The 22,454-nt window shown below is 35.0% G+C and overlaps 1 protein-coding gene across 4 annotated transcripts in view; it reads left to right on the forward strand.

The window, feature by feature from the left end:
• The window catches only part of LOC128224138 (SUN domain-containing ossification factor-like), a 30,521-nt gene continuing 8,067 nt past the window's right edge, over positions 1 to 22,454 (forward strand). For 2 of the 4 annotated variants that reach the window (XM_052933841.1, XM_052933844.1), the window contains exons 1-17: positions 1 to 142; positions 1,007 to 1,082; positions 8,549 to 8,617; positions 10,184 to 10,299; positions 10,508 to 10,672; positions 11,167 to 11,317; positions 12,712 to 13,207; positions 13,481 to 13,661; positions 14,751 to 14,858; positions 15,723 to 15,890; positions 16,965 to 17,104; positions 17,445 to 17,507; positions 17,818 to 17,929; positions 18,271 to 18,344; positions 19,141 to 19,919; positions 20,249 to 20,452; positions 21,430 to 21,581. In XM_052933841.1, coding sequence (XP_052789801.1) covers positions 129 to 142; positions 1,007 to 1,082; positions 8,549 to 8,617; positions 10,184 to 10,299; positions 10,508 to 10,672; positions 11,167 to 11,317; positions 12,712 to 13,207; positions 13,481 to 13,661; positions 14,751 to 14,858; positions 15,723 to 15,890; positions 16,965 to 17,104; positions 17,445 to 17,507; positions 17,818 to 17,929; positions 18,271 to 18,344; positions 19,141 to 19,919; positions 20,249 to 20,452; positions 21,430 to 21,581 — 3,068 coding nt within the window. In that variant the 5' untranslated portion in view covers positions 1 to 128. Of the gene's footprint in view, positions 143 to 1,006; positions 1,083 to 7,995; positions 8,067 to 8,548; positions 8,618 to 10,183; positions 10,300 to 10,507; positions 10,673 to 11,166; positions 11,318 to 12,711; positions 13,208 to 13,480; positions 13,662 to 14,750; positions 14,859 to 15,722; positions 15,891 to 16,964; positions 17,105 to 17,444; positions 17,508 to 17,817; positions 17,930 to 18,270; positions 18,345 to 19,140; positions 19,920 to 20,248; positions 20,453 to 21,429; positions 21,582 to 22,454 lie in introns of those variants that run through there. The other 2 variants (XM_052933843.1, XM_052933842.1) reach the window with 2 other exon arrangements.

A 22,454-nucleotide genomic window follows, 5' to 3' on the forward strand; every position in this document is an offset into this window, starting at 1 on the left:
AGATGTCAAAATCGTTTCCAAAATCGATCTGGCCAAAATTGACAATACAAAAACATGTCATATCCAACTAATAAACGTTTAAAAGTGAAAGAAAATAATAATAAATTATTACTGGTCAACTAACAACTATGTTCATAATAAGGTTAGTGTTTTCATTTTATTTCTTCTTCACCCAGACATTTTTTGGGGGGAAAAATCGAATTATTTCAAGATGTGGGATGGGCAATTTTTATTGTTATTTCACAAGACCTGCTTTATCTGTCGCTTTTGAAGGGACGACAAAAATATTAAACACACTCTTTTTCAGTTTTATAATGAAAACATATCATTGAAGGGACTTCAAGATGAACAAGAATGCATTGTTACATTTTATAGACAATTCAGTGATTGACATCAAAATTTCAACAAGCCATGCAGATGTTATAAAATACAAAATCCTGAATTTGAGCAAACCCACAAGCATCAGTGCATGGCTCATTGTCTTGTGTTTATTTGTCATTTACTTTGTGAGCTCCAGCTGCCTAGATACTAAGTTTAGTCAGTTGAGTTCCATGCTAGTGAGGAACAAAAGATGTACTCAGGAACAAAAGATGTACTTAAGAACAAAAGTTGTACTCAGGGACATGAGTCGTACTCAAGAACAAGATCCAAGAGTTGTAATCACAAACAAAAGTTGTACTCAAGAACAAGATCCAAGAGTTGTAATCACGAACAAAAGTTGTACTCAAGAACAAGAGGTGTACTCTGAACAAATCATAAAATGACTAACTTGGCCATATCTCAATAAAAGTCCAAAATAATCACATTCAACACTATACACATAATTAATAAATGGATGATTATACCTGTGACAATTGGCCACATGAAGCAAGGCAAAGTCTTGTTTTGATAAATAAAATGAAATAGTGGTGCTTTTCTTATCAAATCGTTGTAACTCTGGTAAAAATGTTGTTGGTATTAATTTAGATGTATGTCTTTTAAGCATTCACCTTGGGTTTTTTTTCAGGCTGACATTGGTGCTTCTCTGTGTTGGTAGACTTTGTTGCCAACTTGTAGAGCCAGATAATAGAGGGCCAAGTGAGGTAGGTGTCCACATGCGTAACTTGCCTGCATATCATAACACTGAGATGATGTCGCGAGTTCCCGCAGGTTATTATTTGGCTAGTTTACACTTTGAAATAATTTGACTGGTTAGAATTAACAGTAAAACATTAGATAATACTAAAATTACATTTGGGCATATTCATAGGGACTCTCTCACACCTGATTCTGACATAGGATTTTAATGCCCCAGAAGGTGGGCATATTAAAATCGCACCGTCTGTCCGTCCGTCCGTCCGTCCGGCTCTGTAACTTTCCCTTGTATGGACAGATTTTAAAATAACTTGCCACATGTGTTCCACATACCAAGACGACGTGTCGCGTGCAAGACTTGTGTCCCTACCTCAAAGGTCAAGGTCGCACTTAGTGTTTATTCACAATGGAGTGCTGCATATAAGGACATAGAGTATAGGTTGTCGTGTCCGGGCTGTAACTTTCTCTTGTATGGACAGATTTTAAAATAACTTGCCACATGTGTTCCACATACCAAGACGACGAGTCGCGTGCAAGACCCGTGTCCCTACCTCAAAGGTCAAGGTCACACTTAGTGTTTATTCACAATGGAGTGCTGCATATAAGGACATAGAGTATAGGTTGTCGTGTCCGGGCTGTAACTTTCTCTTGTATGGACAGATTTTAAAATAACTTGCCACATGTGTTCCACATACCAAGACGACGTGTCGCCTGCAAGACCCGTGTCCCTACCTCAAAGGTCAAGGTCACTCTTAGTGTTTTTACAATGGAGTGCTGCATATAAGGACATAGAGTATAGGTTGTCGTGTCCGGGCTGTAACTTTCTCTTGTATGGACAGATTTTAAAATAACTTGCCAAATGTGTTCCACATACCAAGTGGACATGTCGTGTGCAAAACCCGTGTCCCTACCTCAAAGTTTAAGGTCACACTTAGTGTTTATTCACAATGGAGTGCTGCATATAAGGATATAGAGTATAGGTTGTCATGTCCGGGCTGTAACTTTCCCTTGTATGGACAGATTTTAAAATAACTTGCCACATGTGTTCCACATACCAAGACGACGTGTCGCGTGTAAGACCCGTGTACCTACCTCAAAGGTCAAGGTCACTCTTAGTGTTTATTCACAATGGAGTGCTGCATATAAGGACATAGAGTATAGGTTGTCGTGTCCGGGCTGTAACTTTCTCTTGTATGGACAGATTTTAAAATAACTTGCCACATGTGTTCCACATACCAAGACGACGTGTCGAGTGCAAGACCCGTGTCCCTGCCTCAAAGGTCAAGGTCACACATAGTGTTTATTCACAATGGAGTGCTGCATATAAGGACATAGAGTATAGGTTGTTGTGTCCCGGCTGTAACTTTCCCTTGTATGGACAGATTTTAAAATAACTTGCCACATGTGTTCCACATACCAAGACAACGTGTCACGTGCAAGACCCGTGTCCCTACCTCAAAGGTCAAGGTCACACTTAGTGTTTATTCACAATGGAGTGCCGCATACAAGGACATAGAGTATAGGTTGTCGTGTCCGGGCTGTAACTTTCTCTTGTATGGACAGATTTTAAAATAACTTGCTACATGTGTTCCACATACGAAGACGACGTGTCGTGTACAAGACCCATGTCCCTACCTCTAAGGTGAAAGATACACTAAGTGTTTATTCACAAGGGAATTCTGAATATAAGGACATAACAGTGTAGGTTGTCAAGTATGGGTGGGTTTTTTTATGTTCAGAGGCAATTTAAAATAACTTGCCATATGTATTTGACACGTAAAGGCAAGATCAACTTTTCATGTACTGACCTTGTTCATAGGTCAATGTCACATTCGGGGGCATTCGTCACATACTGTGACAGCTCTTGTTTCAAATTATTTTTAAATTGAACTATTGTATGCATGGATATACAAAATTCTAATTAATGGTTTAGAAAATAAACAATAACTGTAACTTATACTTACAAATTTTTTTTAATTTTTTTTGATTATCTTCTAGCATATGGTTGATATGACTTAAGGTATATATATAGTTATGCTGAATATTTTTACATGTACATTTAAATTGGTTTAAGCAACATTTATTTTAATATGACATTTACAGAAGCATAATCAAGGGATTAACTATGGCTAAAATATAGATATAAATTGGTACCCTATATAAATGCATAAAACAAATAAAAACAGCGAGATAGAAAAAAGAAACTTTGAAGCTTATACTGGGTCAGGCTTACCTCTTAACACGATCATATAGAGAAGCAAGCTTAGAAGCTGATGCTATGTCTCGTTTATCTCTATACAAGAGCGTATAGAGAAGCAAGCTTTAAAGCTTATACTATGTCTCGCCTACCTCTAAACACAACCAAATAGAAAAGATAGCTTTGAAACTCATACCATATCTCACTTACCCTCTTGACACGACCATGTAGATAAGCAAGATTTGAAGCTTATACTTTGTCTCGCCCACATGTACCTCTAAACACAACCAAATATAGAAGAAAACTTTGAAGCATATACTATGTTTCGCTAACCTGTTGACCCGACCAAAAAGAGAAACAGGCTTATACCATGTTTCGCTTAGCTCTCAATTATATAATCACTTAAATTTAAAATCAGTTGCCATACAGGTAATTTCAGATTTGTATGTGTTTATTTTAACTTATGCTCTTTATGTACAGTTTAAGCCAGGTTTTAAAGAGGACAGGGTGATGCATAAAAAAGACTGAGGGTGATAAGGGAGGAAAGGGCATAGTTTTTCTGGGTGTAAAGAACTTACATGTAATACATGTGACAAAGAAATGTTAGAAATGTGTTAAATTGAAGTAATTTTAGCTTTCAAATGCCAAATAAATTAAGTTTGTAGATATTTTTTATCATACTATAAGCTTTTAAACAAAACATAGAAACTAATTTAATATCTAGAGCATTCAATTCTAAGAATGTGGTGCACCTGCTGGTCTCCATATAATTAGGCCAGAGGGGAGCTACCACCCTCCTAAAACCCTATCTTTAGTATTATGCACCAGACAATTGTAACCACGGCCGCCCCAGGTCCGGGGGTATACCGGGGATAGCCGGTGAAATGGGCCGTGCTTTCAGGTGTCCCTGCAGTGCCGGGTGAATGCGGTGGTTTTGTCTTCGTGCAAAATATAAAAAATGGGCCTTACCTAGGGTCCCTGGGGTTTGGGGGCATTTGGTGGGGATTTTACCATCAGTTCGTTCCCGCAGGGCGGGGATTTTACCCGGGGTTGGCTGGACTGAAAGTCAAAGTCCCCGCTATTCCCCGGACCTGGGGGGGCCGTGTTTACAATTGACTGGTGCATTACTTACATGTAAAATATACCTGGTTATTTTTTTGTAATTTGTAACCAGAGAAACATCTTATATTACTAGTAATCTAGCCTTGTGCTATATGTAAAACTGTTCAAATGTAAATGTTATGTATGATATGTTAACCAGTGCTTATGTATTATATACTATTTGAAACATATTTGTGGCTTGCAAATGTTTATGTTTGATAGGTAATACATGTAGTTACTGCAACTACAGTCTGAGTTATTGAAATAATACATGGACACAGCAGGGAGAGTATATAATTTTAAGCATGACAGTTGTGAGTGACATGACTGTTTAATTCTATGTCTTTAAGGTCAGCATTCAATATGACAAGCATGTAGTATATTTAAAAAAACTCTGCCTGCTTGTGTGCGTGCATGCGTGCGTGTGTGTGTGTTTTTTAAATGTGAGTTGATATATAGCAACAAAAACGATACAATCTCAAATATGGTACAACGTGCAGCTATTAAATTTAAGTGTGTTTCTAATCATTCAGTTTATGTTTACAATATCTAGCTAACATTCAAAGAAGAAAATATATCAAAGCATCAATATTGGTTGAAATAATATTTTGTCCAATGAGATTGCAGTATTTTTCAATGCATCTTTATCAGCAGTCAGCTGTTTTCGATTTTAATCAGGTGAGATTAAAACAGGCTGGGCCAGTAGACAAATATAATATTGACAACTAAGCTAGTAAAAGGGTTATTATAAGTATAGAAATACTAAAATAAGTTGGCTATGCAACATGCTTCACATTAAACCTATTTTTTGTAAATACATTCTCTTACAACCTTTAACCATTATAAAGATTTCACAAGGATGTATTATGAACAGAGCTTTCACTGAGTTACATAAGTGTAGTAAATTACATCGAAGTCAGACATGTTATCTTGTAAGGACACGTCTCTTTAACCATTCAGCCAGTTTTATGAATGGCTTATTTAAACATACGTCAATTAACCGAGTTTTAAAACTGGGGTAACAATACAGATAGATATCGTCGCTGTATTTACATTGGTGACCACCTACACTGTCATTCTAATTTTCAAATATTTCGTTTTTGTCAAGTTTGTGAATTTATATAATTGCTTTCCTTTATACTGAACTTATACAGGACCAAGTTTAAATACTTAGTGGACTTTTCTTTTCACAGCCTGTATATGCCCAAGCCCAGAACATTATTAGTAGTAGATTATCTTAGAAACTTTATATTTGAAATGCCTTATCTGCTGATGTTGTTTTTATCTTCAAATATAGTTCAATGTGTTCTGCTTGCCTTTATCTAGGGTTTAAGTCATGGTTTGAAAAGGGCAGTCAGTGCTGCTGAAGAGGGACAGTGTTTTTAAGGTAGAGAGCTTAAATTTTAGAGTTTGATTGCAAATGTAAGAGATTGTGTTTAACTGAAGTAATATTATATAATGTTTCATACATGCCATATCCCCCGGCGGGGGTAAAAATCCCCCCGGAATTTCGAACCATCCCCGGGTCTCCCGGCGGGAGATAAAAATCCCCTGGATTTTTTTGTTAGATATTTTACATCAGGCAATAAATTAATGACAAAAAAATTGAAGTGAAACCACAGTATGTGAGTGAAACTGAATGTAAAGAAACAATTCCACAAGGGTGAAATGACTGTTTAAAAAAGGTTCGATAAATTAACAACAAGTTAATAATTTTCATTCCATTCTCTTAGTGTCTGAACGTCATCATAGCTGATAGTATTAAGCAGATTTTCTTAAAAGACTTTGGAGGAAGTTAGATTTAATTTACAGTATTACAGTATGACATGACAGTGTATCATAAGAATATGATAAATCATGTCATAAAATAATTCCGTATAATGAAAAAGTTAGAGGTTTTCTTAGCACAATATATATGTGAATACATTTTTTCATACTTGGATCTAAAAATACTTTGAAATTTCCCCAACTTAAACCTGCTAAAAAAATCCCCCTGAATACTACCAAAATCCCCCTGAATTTTCAGCCTTTCTGAACAAATCCCCCTGAATGGTTTCCAGAAAATAATTGGCATGTATGATGTTTCAACTGCCAAATATGTTAGTTTGTATGCATTTCAAATCAAATCAAAACAAAAGAAATATTTCACAGGCTTATACTTATATATCTAGCATTTTATTCTCTGTAGGCAGAATGGTGCCCATGCCGGTACCAACGAGGGCTGACAATTAAGGAATGGGTGCAGCAAACTTCCATAATTCTTGAGCTAATTTAAAAACCTTATAAATCTTTCTGATAATGTTTTCATATGATTTTAAGGTCATGTTATCTTCTGTTGAAATACATAAGGAAATGCATTAACTTCCACAAAGAGATTGAATGCTTTGTATAACTGTTTAAATTAGTTAAACTGCTTGAATTGAAGTTAGAAATTAATGATATTTGGTTTCCATATGAAGGTTTAATTTAAAGTACACTCACAGATTGCGTACATTGATGCCAAAAAAACTACATTGAATGAAACAGCCATGGTTTAATTCATTGATAAACATTGACATTTTAAACAGGTTTTTCCAATTTTTAACTTTTCTTGTTTAGAGAGGTTCTTAAATTAAATACCATAAAAATGATAAACTATTAGTGTAATACATTTGAAAGGATTTAGAATTTGAAATAAAATGGCAATTTAACAATGGTTTCAGTTTATGGAACAAGGATAGGTTTTATAAATAGGCTGATGTGGCCTTTATTGCTCAAAGTTGAGATAAACTTGACAAAGTTTTGGTGACAAAACTTAAAATATTGTTTGATATTTCAGTGTGTTTTATTTGTATTGGATATATTACACAAGTTTTGTTGAATTTTCAAAGTGACTGTGTTGTTAGAACATAATTATTCTTTATGGAAATGGAATATTTTTATTAATGGAATTCATTTCATGTTTAAATAAAATTATTGGTTTATATTACTCAACCTGTTGTAAGGCCAGACACATTCTCATTTTACCTCAACTGCTCAACATAACTGCAACTCTAAATTCTGATATTCTATCTTTAAAATTTATAATTTTAAAGGAAGTCTCAAGCAGGAAGAAAAAAGAATGTTGCAGTAAATAAAAGGGTTTCTTGTGCTAGACAGTGTAGACATTTTGTTATTGTCTAGAATAGATCGTTCTTCTAAAAAGAAAGATAAAATGTAATATATAAGCCTGCCTTTTGCAGAATTTTTACATCCTCATCAACTGGCTTGGTGCTGAAGTGGCATTTCATCAATACTGAAGATATAAGGCTGCATTTTCAGTGTTTTATACACTCTACTAGGAACTTGGCACCCAGAATATTTGTTACATTTATATATAACTGTTTTATTCTGTATGGGGAAAGATGACTTAGAGAAACAGAAACATGATCATGATAACATTGCTATACATGCACATGGAGTTGCTGGAATAATCCATGGCAAACGACTTTGCCATCGGCAACTTGTAGCAGATATTTTACTAGTAATATGAAAATGGATGTTAATTGAGAGTGTTAATTTCATTCCATAAGCCACATGAGACATCATTAAGAAGGATATTAAAATGTGATCTACACAGTGATCAATGGGAAATAGTTTAAAATGCAGAAACTCTGGGATTATGAAGCTCTCAATATGGGTATTAGTGGGTTTCTTGATTGCTGTTAAAATCAAGGTACAGTTTATTGTATAAGGAATTCTATTTATATAAAATATAAGCCATTTATATGGAAAACAGCTAAATGAAACATTTATTTCATATTTAGTAATTCTTTTTTTTTGATGCAAGTTATTTTATAGTAAGATGTAAGTTGTGATAGTTGTTGTTTTTGATGATGAAGCTGCTGATGCTGATGCTGCTGCTGATGCTGATGCTGATGCTGCTGCTGCTGCTGCTGATGATGATGATGATGATGATGATGATGCTGATGCTGATGATGATGATGATGATGATGCTGATGCTGATGCTGCTGCTGCTGCTGCTGATGATGCTGATGATGATGATGATGATGATGATGATGATGATGATGATGCTGATGATGATTATGGATGATGATGTCAATAATGATGATGATAATGATGATGATGACAACGATGATGATGATGTCAATTATGATTATGATTTTTTTTGATGATTTTTTATTTTTCTGCTTCCAGGTGACCAACGTAGATGAGGTTTCCGGCACTGAAGAACACAGCTCTGTATTAACTTCATCCCACGCTAAGGTTTGTTAGAAATTCTCATGAAATTATATACTATAGCTTGTAAATCAATTTAATAGTCTAAGGTTTTAAAGCATTGAAAGATCATATTGCATTCAACCAGTAGATTACCCCTATTGTTTTGGAGGTCAATATGTTGAATTTCAAGGTCACAGTCAACAGTCTTATGACTTACAGTATGACCTAGGAGCTTGAAGTTTCAGGTTTGCATTGCTCATGACATATTGATTACCCCATTATTTTAGAGGTCAGCTGTCTGGGTTAACAGTCTTTATGGAAACATTTACCACACTTAAAAGTTTAAAATGTTTGTCTTCACTGTCATAAAAACTTCATGCAACCATGAATAATCAAAGCATTTTTCGGACATAACAGCTCATAGGGGGCATAATATTGACATTGATGGTTGTAAACTCCTCAGGAAATGTATCTGTTGAAATGCTTCTAATTTATTCAATTTATTATGCATTTTGCCTATTATGGCTCCCATCAAATGTTAAACAATGAATACACTTTAATCAGTTTTTTTAGCCGCAGTCATAACATGTTCCATATTTACATGATTTGATTGTATATTTGATTGATCGCTTGTGTAATAATATCATCACTTGCAAATGAAAAGAAAATGTACTTAGCAGTGAGTTTTTAACCTGTTCTGAAAAATGTTATATATTAATTTGTTGTTTATATATTCAAATCTATTAAATATTTTGTAAATGGAATGCTCAAAGTTAATATATGAAATCTACAAGCATTATCATGTTATCTTATGCATGTTTTTATCTGAATAGAATGGATTTTAACCACATGGTGTCATTAGCTGCATGTCACATTTCTGGTCTATACATAAGTTTGCTGTAAAAAATGAATTTCTTATTGATATAATCCAAATTCATTTTTCATTTAGTGTAAATGCTAAAGCTTGAAGTCATTTATGCTGTATGTAAGAGCAATAAAATACTGGCCTATAGCTGATGTTAAGTCATTTAACATGTAATACAGAATTGAGGTCGAAATGTTGGAAGTATTTATGCAATATAAAAAAGGTGGAGATAAACATTTTCTGCCATCAAAAGTGAATTACTCTTATTATTGAGAATTATTTTATGAGTACAGCAGAGTTGAGATGACCTGGGTGTTTGCCTAATTAAATAAGCAATTTAAATCAAAAATGAATATATTTTTAAAAAAATGGCCAGTTACAAAACTCATAAACAGTATAATAAGCAAAAAAAGAATGGACATGTAATCGAAAATAAAATTGAAAACTAAATACTCAATTACAATAGATATATATATTTTCTGTACCCCTTGTATAGGATGGAATTACAAAAAAATAAAAAATAATAATCATTGAAGCTTTTTAATCTTGGTAAATATTATTCAATTCGTATTTTAAGGTACTGAAATTGAAACCTGATATAAAACACAAATAACAATTGATGTTTATCTTCAATGTTGAAAGTTCAAACCAACACCATGGATTAAGAAAGTAAGAGCCTTAGCTAATTTTCATTTTCGTATAGAAAGCCAAAAGCCTCATCTATGTTAAACTTGTTCTTATTTTAGGATGATGCCATCCATCCAACAAGCGCCTCTACAAGTCACATATTGCAAACCAGTCAACATGGAAAAGAAACTTGTCAAGGCAGTGACCAATCGAAAACTTCCACAGAAACCTTTAGGTAGTAATCTTATACATTCTGAAATGTAAAATTCTGAGGATTTGATGCAGAAATTCATCCTTTATGTTCATTCTGTAACAGAGGAGAAAATATCACTCTTAACATTCATTTAACATTATATTACAAGGGCTCTTCAAAAGAAGATATTTTCACATAATTCGTGATTTGTGCTTATGATCTTGCAGAGGGAATTCTCTTATAATTTCAGAAACATTCAACAAAGTCACATAGAGCCCAGCTTTGTTCCAGTGTCTGAAACCAGTCACGTAACAGTGGAAACTGACCATGTGACCCAGTCTACAACTGTTATCCAATCACAATCTGTTTTACAAACATCACAGGTTGCCAAGGATGTACTGCATTCTGACCCTAGGTAAAAATGATGAATTGTTCTAAAATACATTCTGAATTATGGATCTTTTGGACACACAAATAAAACAAAGTATGAAAGTAATAGTGTTGGTTTGATATAGACTGTTCATTGACATGCATTGTAAGAGCAAAACCTTCAACAAAAATGTTCAGAAAAACAGGGCTGTGCATGGAGGTATTTATTTGCTGTGTCTGCATTTTTACTGTAATCTCCAGTTGATATGCAGAGAGTTGAGTATATTATTTGATTTGGAAGTTTAACATTTAAATTTTGTTTAAACTTAACTACCCCTGAAATCTAGCTAAGGATCATGTTTGACATGCTATTTAAACATTCATTGTTGATGTTTTGTATGTACGTTATGTACAATTAATGGAAAGTTTGTATTAAATCTTCTAACATGACCTTGCAAAATCATTTAAATTCAAGAGAATTAGGATAACTCATACAAACCTGCGATATTTGCATATCCAACTTCATGATATTATTTTCAGTGATGCTACAAGACAGTCTGAAGTTTCCTTAACTCAACAAGTTCATCCAAAAGCTACAGATGATGTAAGGTCAGAGGTCAAGGACAGCCAGTCCGAGTCTGAAAGCCAAGGTCAAGATGAGGTCATTCAGGACACAAACACACAGCACCAGGTTTGATAATACATAAACATATAGATAAGCCTGTATGTCTTAAGTAATTGTGAATGACTGTCAGCTTTTATTTGGCTATGACCGATTTTCCATATTATTTAGTCATAAGTTGTCTGTGAAAGTGACATTCATAAGACCAGTCTCAGTAACATTTTGCCAGACTTCTGAGACCATGTAATGTTCTTGGTATGCATTTGTCAATATTCAAAAGATAGAAAAAACATTGTCAATCCTTTAATACACTACCAACCAACGTACAATCACCTCTGCTCTTCTTAAAGCTGCACTCTCACAGATTGAACGTTTTGACAACTTTTTTTATTTTTTGTCATGGAACAAGCCAATTTTGCGAAAATGTATGGAAACCATTTATATCAGACTGCTGAGAAAAAATTAGAACAAAAATTTATATTTAAGTTCAAAAATTGATGTTTTATGCATTTTTTTTCCGTAACCGTTAGTAACGGTTTAAGCCATAAAACATTAGTTTTCAAAAGGAAATATGAAATTCTGCGATCTGATCTTTTGTCAGCAATCTTTTATCATTGGTTTGCAGATGTTTACGCAAAAATTTGCTCTTTCCAAGACAGAAAATAAAAAAAGTTGCAAAAACAGTATATCTGTGAGAGTGCAGCTTTAAAAAGACGGATGCAAAATGAACAGAGCTTCTTTTGCAAACTCTTCCTAAACAGTTTACAATTTACAATTTTCGGTTTTGTACCCACGAAGCCTGTTAAAATACCTGCATGTCGCAGTAAGCTGCATCGCAGCGATATGCAGCATGCGTGTTTTCGGAAGTCACATGCATTAGAAGCAGATGAATGTGGTGATATGCGTACCAATGTGTTGGCTACCATGGAACATGTACCCGCTACTTTCTCTGATGATGCAATTTCTCCCTCAATAGCAACACGTCTTTTGCAAAAAACGCTTGGTTGGTAGTGTACATGTATGTCATACTGGGCATCATCAAAGACAGTTTGGAAGTATATTACTCCCTGACCTTCCAATACTGAGTCCTTGGAGCTATAGAAACTTGTCTGAATTTGGGTAAAACCCCCAAAGATAAAGAAAAATATTACAAAAAGTTTCAAATATTTTTATCTTTGTAGTAAGTCATTTAATAAGGAAGAAATTCTTACAGTACATTAGACTAAAACTTCCATTTTTCACAAAAAGCTTCAAAATAAAAGTCAAGGAAAGTGGAAACTTACATTTTGAATTCCTTATGGAAGCCCTGGTCATTACATTGATTGAATATTTTTTTTATTTTTTGGGGGTCCTTCAATTAGCATGCACATAAAAACTTATTTTAAGCCATTACATTATTTGCAAGAATTAAATTTAATGCTGTAAATGCTGCTATTGTTGATAAGACAACAGTTTCTTTTCAGGACATCTTATTAACAAATGGAGCTGATCCTGTCAAATCAGATGAACATGTTGAAACAAAGCAAGAACTGAAAGAAGACACCCCAGTACAAGCTGATTTACCTGACCTTTCAGAAGATAAGTCTAAAGTTGCTGAATTGGAAGGAAATGTACATACAGATCATGATGAGGTTGCATTAAAGAAAGCTCATTTGGAAGAACCAGATAAAAAGTTACTAGAAGAAGAACCAAGCACAGAACAAGCAGAAACCAAAGAGGATGATTTCGCTGATAAAGTAAAAGACAATGAGGCTGAAGAAGTTAAAGAAGCTAAACTAGAAGAAGTTAAAACAACAACTCATACTCCAGAAACACCTGAAGAAGCTGAACTAAGAGGGATAGGTGGACGAGAGATTAAAGAAGAAGATTCTGGGGAAGAGAAGGGGGAGGAAGTGGGACTGACGTTTAATGAGTGGACACAGAAAATCCTGGCAGAGGCGGAGAAAGGAAAACAAGAAGGTGAGATTTTGTGATTGTGACATCCCCTTTCTACTATATGATCAAATTAGCAACCAGAAATAAAATTAATGTCAGTGATGTCATTTTCTCATCATAGTGTTTAAGGGTGTAATAAATGAAGTATGATGGAAAAGTAGTGTTTAGGTAGCTAAATATTCAAAGCATTCAATAAATCACCTATAGACTAACGCTGCTGGGTTTTTTTGGTCCATACAATAGTATTTATGCCTCATCATCATTTAATAACTAATTAATAGCAATTGCGTGTTTTAGCAGAAGAAGATGCAGACGCTGTACCCCACCCACCAGCAAAACAAAGGAAGAAGAAGAACTTTGCCTCACAGGATTGTGGGGCTAAAATCCTTGCCCATAATCCAGAGGCTTCCAACGTGAAAAGTGTGCTCAACAGTAACAAGGATGATTATATGAACACCCCCTGCAAATTCAAGAAATGGTAAGCTAAATTGACATTTTTTTCTTAAATTTCAGCATAGGAGAAACAGAAAACTAATTGAAATTCAGTTTAAGATATACACTTTTCTCTGGTGATCACGTGTAGCTGTGTGTGATGACCCCTATTGAGTAGGACACAAGGTCAAGGTGACCTTGAGGTGAAAAAATGCTTTCTCGTTCAATCACTTAAGAACAATTGCACTCAGGAACATAATACTTGGTATACAAGATTGGTCATGACAAGTTAATAACCCCTATTTGTTTTAGGATCACTAGGTCAATGGTCAAGGACTTAAGAAACCAGAAACTTCATACTTGATATGCCAATTGGTCATGACTAGTAGATTACCCCTGATTATGACTAGTGGATGATCCCTATCGATTTAGGGATCAGTAGGTCAAAGGTCAAGGTTGCGATATAGGTTGCAGTGACAGGTATAAAAGTGGTTTCTGCTCAATATTGAAAGAACGCTTGCACCCAGGAACTTCATACTTGGTATGCCAGATGGTCATGCCTAGTAAATTAACCTTATTCATTTTCAGGCCAGTAGGTCAAAGGTCAAGATGACCTTGAGGTTAAATAACGGTTTCCACTGAAAAACTAAAAAGCTTGGGCCAAGGAACTTAATACCTGGTTTGCTAGTTGGTTTTGATTAGTAGATGACCCTTTTTTGACTTTGAGGTCAGTAGGTCTAGGTGACAGTGACCTTTAGGTGAAAAACAACTTGTTGGTCACCAGTCAGTACGTCACACATCTTTATGCTTAATTACTAAAGAATGCTTGAACCCAGGAAGTTAACACTTGGACCCAGGAACTTCATACTTGGTATGCAAGTTGTTCATGACCAGAAGATGACCCCTATATTTGTGTGTCACCAGTCCAAATGTACAAATTTCAAATCCATCATTGATTATTTCTCACCTATGACCACACAATTTTTAGTTTTAATTGCCTTTCGTTTCCCACTCGTCAATGTGAAATTTGCTTTGCTTGAAATAAAGAAATCTGCAATGTTTAATTGATGATTAAAGGAGTTGAATACAGATCTTGTTAGTACATTAAGTAGTTAAATTGTTCCTTTCCCTGCAGGTTTGTGTTGGAGCTATGTGAGCCCATACAAGCCCACTCCGTCGAGGTTGCCAGTTTGGAACTGTTCTCATCCCAACCCAAGAAAGTCAAAGTGTTGCTCAGTGACAGGTAAATGTTCACTTAGTTGTTGTACTGTTGTATTCTGTATGAAATTTTAGCTCTGTGTTTGCCTTAGTACACATCTTCATAATGGCAACAGACATTATAACATGTGAAGGTGTAGCAAGTATGAACAATTCTAGCTAAAATATTCGATTTAATTATACTTTTTAAAAAACAACCAGCTATGGCACCATGGTGTTGCTTTTGTGACCCCAAGTGGTGGCACCATTGTGGTGCCTTTGTATAAAAGCTGTGGCACCATTGTGGTGCCTTCATACTACAAGCTGTGGCACCATGGCGGTGTCTTTGTTACCACCAGCGATAACACCATGGTGATGCCTTTGTATAAAGCGGTGGCACCATGGTAGTGCCTTTGTATAAATCGGTGGCACCATGGTGGTGGCTTTTTTACTGCAAGCAGTGGCACCATGATGTTCGTTTGTTACCACATACATTGGCACCATGGTGGTACTTTTGTAACAACAAGTTGTGGCACCATTGTGGTGCCTTTGTTACCACATACATTGGCACCATGGTGGTACTTTTGTAACAACAAGTTGTGGCACCATTGTGGTGCCCTTGTTACCACATACATTGGCACCATGGTGGTACTTTTGTAACAACAAGTTGTGGCACCATGGTGGTGCCCTTGTTACCACATACATTGGCACCATGGTGGTACTTTTGTAACAACAAGTTGTGGCACCATGATGGTGCCTTTGTTACCACATACAGTGACACCATTGTGATGTGATTGCTACAAAAAGCAATGGCACCATAGTGGTGCCTAAACAATACTTCAAATTCAGCATATTTTGATGCACATTTATATTATCTGTATTCTAGAGTTCATTTTTTTGTGTTATTCAGATATCCCACAAAAGACTGGCAGTCAGCTGGTGAATTTGAAACACGGGATGAGCGAGCTGTGCAGAACTTCACCATTAATAAACTACAGGACTACTATGCCAAATATGTCAGAGTTGAGATCACAGAACACTTTGGTCACGAGCATTTTTGTCCCCTTACAATATTCAGGTAAAGATCCCTTCTCTGTGCTTTGTCAATGATTTAGTACTGGCCTAAAAACATCTTAGCACAATCGTAACAGGAATAGGCTGAGCTCACTGTCTTCATTTGTTATATGTTGTGTAATGTTATATGTTGTGTAATGTTATATGTTGTGTAATGTTATATGTTGTGTAATGTTATATGTTGTGTAATGTTTACATTCACAATTGTTTTTAGGCTTTAAATGGAAATTATTTTGATTATCATGATAAACTTATTTTTAGCTCAACTGGCCAAAGGCCAGAAGAGCATAGTGTGATGGCATTAAAACTTTATACTTTCAAAGATTGCAGGCACTTAATTAATCAAGTAAGGTTACTCTTTTTGCATATAATGCGAAGTATGGCCCTTTATTTTTGTATTTAGAAATTCTGGTAAAGGTTTTACATGTAACTGCATTTAAATCAATAGATCAGCAAATACTTATTTAGATAGGCAGTTTCAACTATCCAAGCCTTTTATTTAATTAAGTAAGATTACTATTTTTTTCCATATAATGTTAATGTTTTAAATTTGACTTAGAAATTCTGATTTATGTTTTGCATGTAAGTGTGCATATGTCAGCAACTACATGTACTTGGAAGTAATGCATTGAAACTTATACAAGGGCTTTCGACCTACTTAATTATTCAAGTAAGATAACTCAGTCTTGCATATTTTATAAATTTTGCCCCTTCATTATTCACATGAGTCTCCAAATTTTTGCAATCCTTAGACATAAAAGTGGCTAGATAGTAATCACGCTGTCTCTTTGAAGGCCTTGTTTGCATGGACATGGTCATAACAAACAGTTGAAAGTACCTTGAAATTAATATAAATAAGTTTGGAAAGAAATTTCAAAAGGGTTAAAAATCCTTTATTCTTCTTTTTGCATTAATCCCTCGTACTCTAACAGACTCGCGCTATTTTTCAGGATTGACAATTTTCAGCTATTAGACCCAGTATGTATATCATGTTATTTGTTTCTTAGTGCAGAATATAATATATGTTAACTTTACATACATGTAATAAAGACTACAATTGAGCAAACTTTTACCCCAGGGTGCTTGGTGTTTCCGTTGATTATGATGATGAGGTTCTTCACCATGGCAACACAGATGACGATGACGATGATGACGATCCTGATGAATCTGAGGGTCAGAACGGGGGTGAAACCAAGAACCTCTTTGAAAGTGCTAAAGGTTAAGACAGGGGCTTATATTTCTTTGTTATGTTCTGGTATTAAATTGATGTTAGATAGTGAGATTTTGATATTCATGTAATGACAAAAGTAAGGACATGGTCATGTACTGTTATCTGATATCAAAGGTACACAATAGATTTGATCATATTTTATGCTTCACTAATCATTGTTAACTCTGTCTGAAAACAGCATAAGAGTGGAGTTAGGTGTTTTTATCTCTCTATTTTGAAAAATCTTGTATGTTCAATACACATCGTAAAGAAAAATGCAGTGAAACTACACTCTATGGAAATATCGAATTGATGAATGCTACATTGGAAAGTTGTTGTTCTTTTTAGACACTGTGTTGGGTATTGTCAAGAAAGTTCTGAATGTGGAGCAACATGAAGAGGATTCCAAAAGTAAGTGGAAAAAGCTTATTGAAAGATAGAAGTAAAATTGAAAGCTTATTGACTGATAGAAGTAAATAATAACATACATGTGTTTTCCTGCGAAGCTTATTAAATAATACCATACATGTGTTTTCCTGCGAAGCTTATTGACTGATAGAAGTAAATAATACCATACATGTGTTTTCCTGCGAAGCTTATTGACTGATAGAAGTAAATAATACCATACATGTGTTTTCCTGCGAAAGCTTATTGACTGATAGAAGTTCATTATTAATATATGATTAAAGATATCATATATTTCTTAATTTCTCCATTTAAGATGTGACTGGGACTAACTTGGCAGACCCATTGTCAGGTGGTCAGCAGAATATATCTACTTCAACGCCTCCTGCGGAAACTACAACACTGCCCTGCCCTCCTGATGCTAAAATGTAATATATTTTTTTCTAGAAAAATAATATTTTTTATAGGGAATGATTATAACTACCTAAAAATGGGTTTTTTATGTCAAAAACTATGAAAGAAATCATACAGTTGCATACATTCAATTATTATCCTAGGTATTCACCTAAAAAAAATGATGTCAAACTATTAAATTTTTGAAAATTTTGTGTGATTTTTTTTGTTTGAATTTTAAATTCCATAAACTTGTTTATTTTTTGATCATGCTATTTAACACAGTTGATCAGAAAAACGCAAAATAAAGCAGCTTCAAGACTTGTTTAAAAATGAATGTAATTTGGTATGTTGTATAAATGTTGTATAATTTCAGTCCTGGTGAATTGCCTGTAACTCCACCCACTCCAGGAGACTTGGAAACACAACTCCCACAACCCCCTGAACCAGGTAATGAACCGATACAATTTGTCAATCATACACAATGTAAGAGAAAAAGGAATTTACAGTTGTTTCATCTTATGTTTATTTTGCATTTACATCCTGTGTTTTCCCAACCTGACTCAAATGTAAACCTGGTAGGTAATGTGCACCTGATGCAGGGCTTGATGCCAAGAAGCCCCAAACACAGCACTCTACTAACGTAGCTAACCGGGCAGCTGGCTCTAAATCCACGCACACTTAAATGAAAGTACCGATTTATTGATAGAATATCAGACTATATATCCATATGTAGTCTACAATCACCAAGTCATATAGTGATCAGATCTATATTTAACATGCAAGAACTATAAAAGGCATTCCACAAACATTGCCGGGCCAGTATTCATAAAATATCTTAAGTCTTTCCTAACTGAAGTCATTTTCAGTATCTCGCTCATTCTATGATATCATAACTTAATAATATCTGACCTATTTCATTTACATTGATGTTATTTGAAACACATATTAATGTTAAAAACTTCTCTATTTTTATTTTATTGGACTATGAACATTTAAGGAAATTGACTTAAGTTAAGAAGCTACTTAAGATGTTTTGTGAATGCAACCTTACAGATTTCCACACCAGTCACAGTTTCTACTCAAATGCAATATATGAAATATCCTTAAATTTCACCTTTGAATTAAAAAAGAATAGTTCTAAACTAATTTCATACTTTTTTCATCATTTAATCTTTTTAATACCTTATACTCAGACTGTTTAAAATTTCTATCACCAAAGTGCTATTTGCTTTGTTTTATGCAGGCAAGGCAAACTTGGTTCGAAAACTTGATGAAGATGAGCAGATTGAGACCTCCACATTAATCCCGCTGGACACGTTACCAGGGAAACCTCTTAAACATCATCTTCAAAAGTGTATGGAAACCAGTGACAAGTTTGCTACAAAGTTATCCACTACTTCCTCATTTTTTAATTCTAGTCTGTGTCGTTTTGCTTTCATAGTGTTCCAGACTAGTCCAGCCATCAAAGATGAGGAAAATATCAAAGTAAAGCCATTGAATATGAGTTCTAGTCAGTGTGAAAATGGAAGTCCAAAAACAGAGACAAAGAAACAGTCATCTTTGTCGGAAACTACGAAAATATCCAGTTCACAATCAACTGTAATATCTGTATCTTCTAAGGTGAAAGATATTAGAGAAACAGAATCCGTGCCAACAGCAACATCAATGGAATCATCAAAAAGTGAAACAAAAGAAACAACACAATCAAAAGTGGTTGAAATTGAACCAACGAAGATTTCAGACAATTTACCTCAGTCTGGGACTACAAAACTCTCTTCTTCTACAAGTACAACTGATAAAAATGGCCATATTGATCAGACAGGAAGTAGCTCTGAACAGATTCATATTGACCCCAGTCCGACCTCTGTTGCCATAGAAACAGGGAGTAGAGTGGACCAGTCTATTGGTGCCACTCCTTCTCTACCTCCAAGCTGGGCACCAGAGACAAAGGATGTTGGTAAAGAGACGGTGTCAACTGATGGGAACCAACCACATGTTGATACATCAGCTACAGGAAACTCTGTAAGCTTTATTTTTGAGTTATTAACAATGTTGCAATGGACAATTTAAGAAAAGTGATTGCATGCTTACCGCGGTATCTTTTTTTGTTGTTGTTTTGAATGTGAGTTTACCAACTGTTATTAAAAAATCTTGTATGTTAATTGCACCATAAATAACACATTAATGTGTATATTGAAGTATTATCATTTGAATTTTCTTTAAATTTTAAAAGTACGGTTGTTCGAATCTAAACACTGATACTTCTGCAGGTTAACGATTGTTTAGATTCTTTAGGTAAATTCTGATTAATTTAAATGACAAGTGTTTGTTTATAAATGCTTTTTTTACAGTACCAGCCTGACACAATGACTGTGGGTATAGACGTCCAGGAAGCATTGACTGACATCAAAGCTTCTACTGTTGTCATGACAACCAGTGACATCACCAAGCCAGCTGAGGTTGCCGTGGAAAATGGGGACATGGATGACATCGTAGATGATATCCGGCATGAGGAGACTAGCCAGCAACCCAACACTATTGTTATTGATGATAAGGTATATTGGCGTTTAACTAATACGTGCAGTCAAATACCTTTTATATATGTTTGATTTTCTGGACTTTAAATAGGGAAAGGTATAAATGACCTTGAAAATTATTTTTGAATGAAGCTGTCAACGTGTTCTGAAAAACAGCGGAAACAATAAAAAAAATTACAGCTTAATGCGATAATAATGGTAATTTCCAATCAAGTTTTTGATGTTATAATGTTATCAATTTGTCTTTAATTCATTTCAAACTTTAAAGCATGCATCTGCTTCAGAATCATTTGTCAAATTATCAAAACTTTTTTAGATTGATGTATCTTCTTAGAAAAAAACAATGTACTTGAAGTGTTCGATTTTTGTGCCCTCCATAGCATAAATTGACGAATGATTTACTGTCCATAAAATGAACGATTTTCGGCCTAAAATTGATAAGATCATGAATTTGTACTTTGACAGATGTTATCACATTAACCAAATATGTTTCATACGATATTTTAACTTACTAAAACAAAAACTCTCCAAGATAATAGTAAACAGCCTTACAGGCGTTCTGATTTGTGACCTTAGCCAGTAGACTTTCCAAATTAAACTTAAATAACCTGAGAAGACAAGGACTGGAAATTGTTGAGGCTACCATTTGTAATCACCACATCATTTTCAATACTTATTAATCTACAATTATGACATTGTTTTAAAGGTTGTGCTAGACAAGGGTAAACGCCTTAGCCTGGTTGACAATGTGGATATTGTAATCCTTCTTCTATTCTCCAGCAGCAGGCAGGAGTGAGCCATTATGCGGCTATCACCAACATATTATTCATAAATCTTAAATATCATTGTGAAAACTAATAAAACTTTATATTAAGAGTTGTTATAGACTGGGGTATGCATCCAGGACATGGCAATATTGACCTTGTGAGTCGTTCTCGTGGCCAGTAGCAAAAAAGAGAATCCCCAGTCTACGAATAACTTCTTTTATATTTCAGGTTGTTATAGACAAGGGTACGCGCCCAAGCCGCGGTGACAATCTTGACATTGTGAGGGTACCCATAGTGTCCAGCAGTAAGCGGGAGTCGGCCATTATGAGGCTGAGTAACCGCATCAAGGTCCTTGAGCAGAACGTTTCACTAAGCAGCAGGTAAGAGTGTCTTTGGGATGCATCCTAATTTTAAGTTTCTTTGTTCCTGTCAAAAGTTATTTGAAGGTATTGTTACAGTCATGTTTTGTTATCTGTGTGTCATTGTGTGTCATAACTTAAAACCATAACAAGAAACTTGTTCACTCATGTTCACAGAGACCATCTGCATGTGTGGGGCAAATTATATACCTCTGGCTTATATAAGTTATACTCCTTCATCAACTTGAACAAAATACTAGATGAGAGTTGATTGTTTTGGACACTATCATTCATCTGGACTATGTCAACCTTTCGACTGAAGGAAGTTATATACCTTGACTTAGGGGCCAATCATTATGCCTCAACCCCCTTCTGCCCCCACCACCCTCCCAATCTTTGAGTGAGGGCATAAACATAGCCCACAAAGCATGAAATCTAGTGTTGTTAGTATGTCCTAAAATATATCAGCCAGAGTGATAAAATGTTGGCAGCATGTGAAGTTTTGAACAAGGGGCTTGCCTCACCAAATGAGTGCAGAGTTAAGACTCTTGACATCATTAAAAGAAGCCTATAGCGCATGTATCATATCTTGTGTGTATGTTAAAAGCATATAAGTCAGAGTCAAAATACTTTACAGGAATATAAACCAGCATGTGAAGATGTGAAATATTTTGTGTGTCTTCGCCCAATAAGTGCAGAGTTACGGCCCTAAATTTGTGAAAATAAGATAGATAGTGCAGCAATTTTGTGTTACGCAAATCTCAAAAAGTAAGAGATTCAGAGTAATGGAACTTTACATGAGTTTTAACCAGCATGTGATGTTGTGCACTTGTGGTATAGCGTGTGGCTGCCTCTGGTAAAAGTAGAGTTTTTGCCCCTGACTTAGCTGACAAT

The sequence above is a fragment of the Mya arenaria genome, chromosome 17 (genome assembly GCF_026914265.1).
Source record: "Mya arenaria isolate MELC-2E11 chromosome 17, ASM2691426v1".
NCBI classification, from domain to species: Eukaryota; Metazoa; Mollusca; class Bivalvia; order Myida; family Myidae; genus Mya; species Mya arenaria.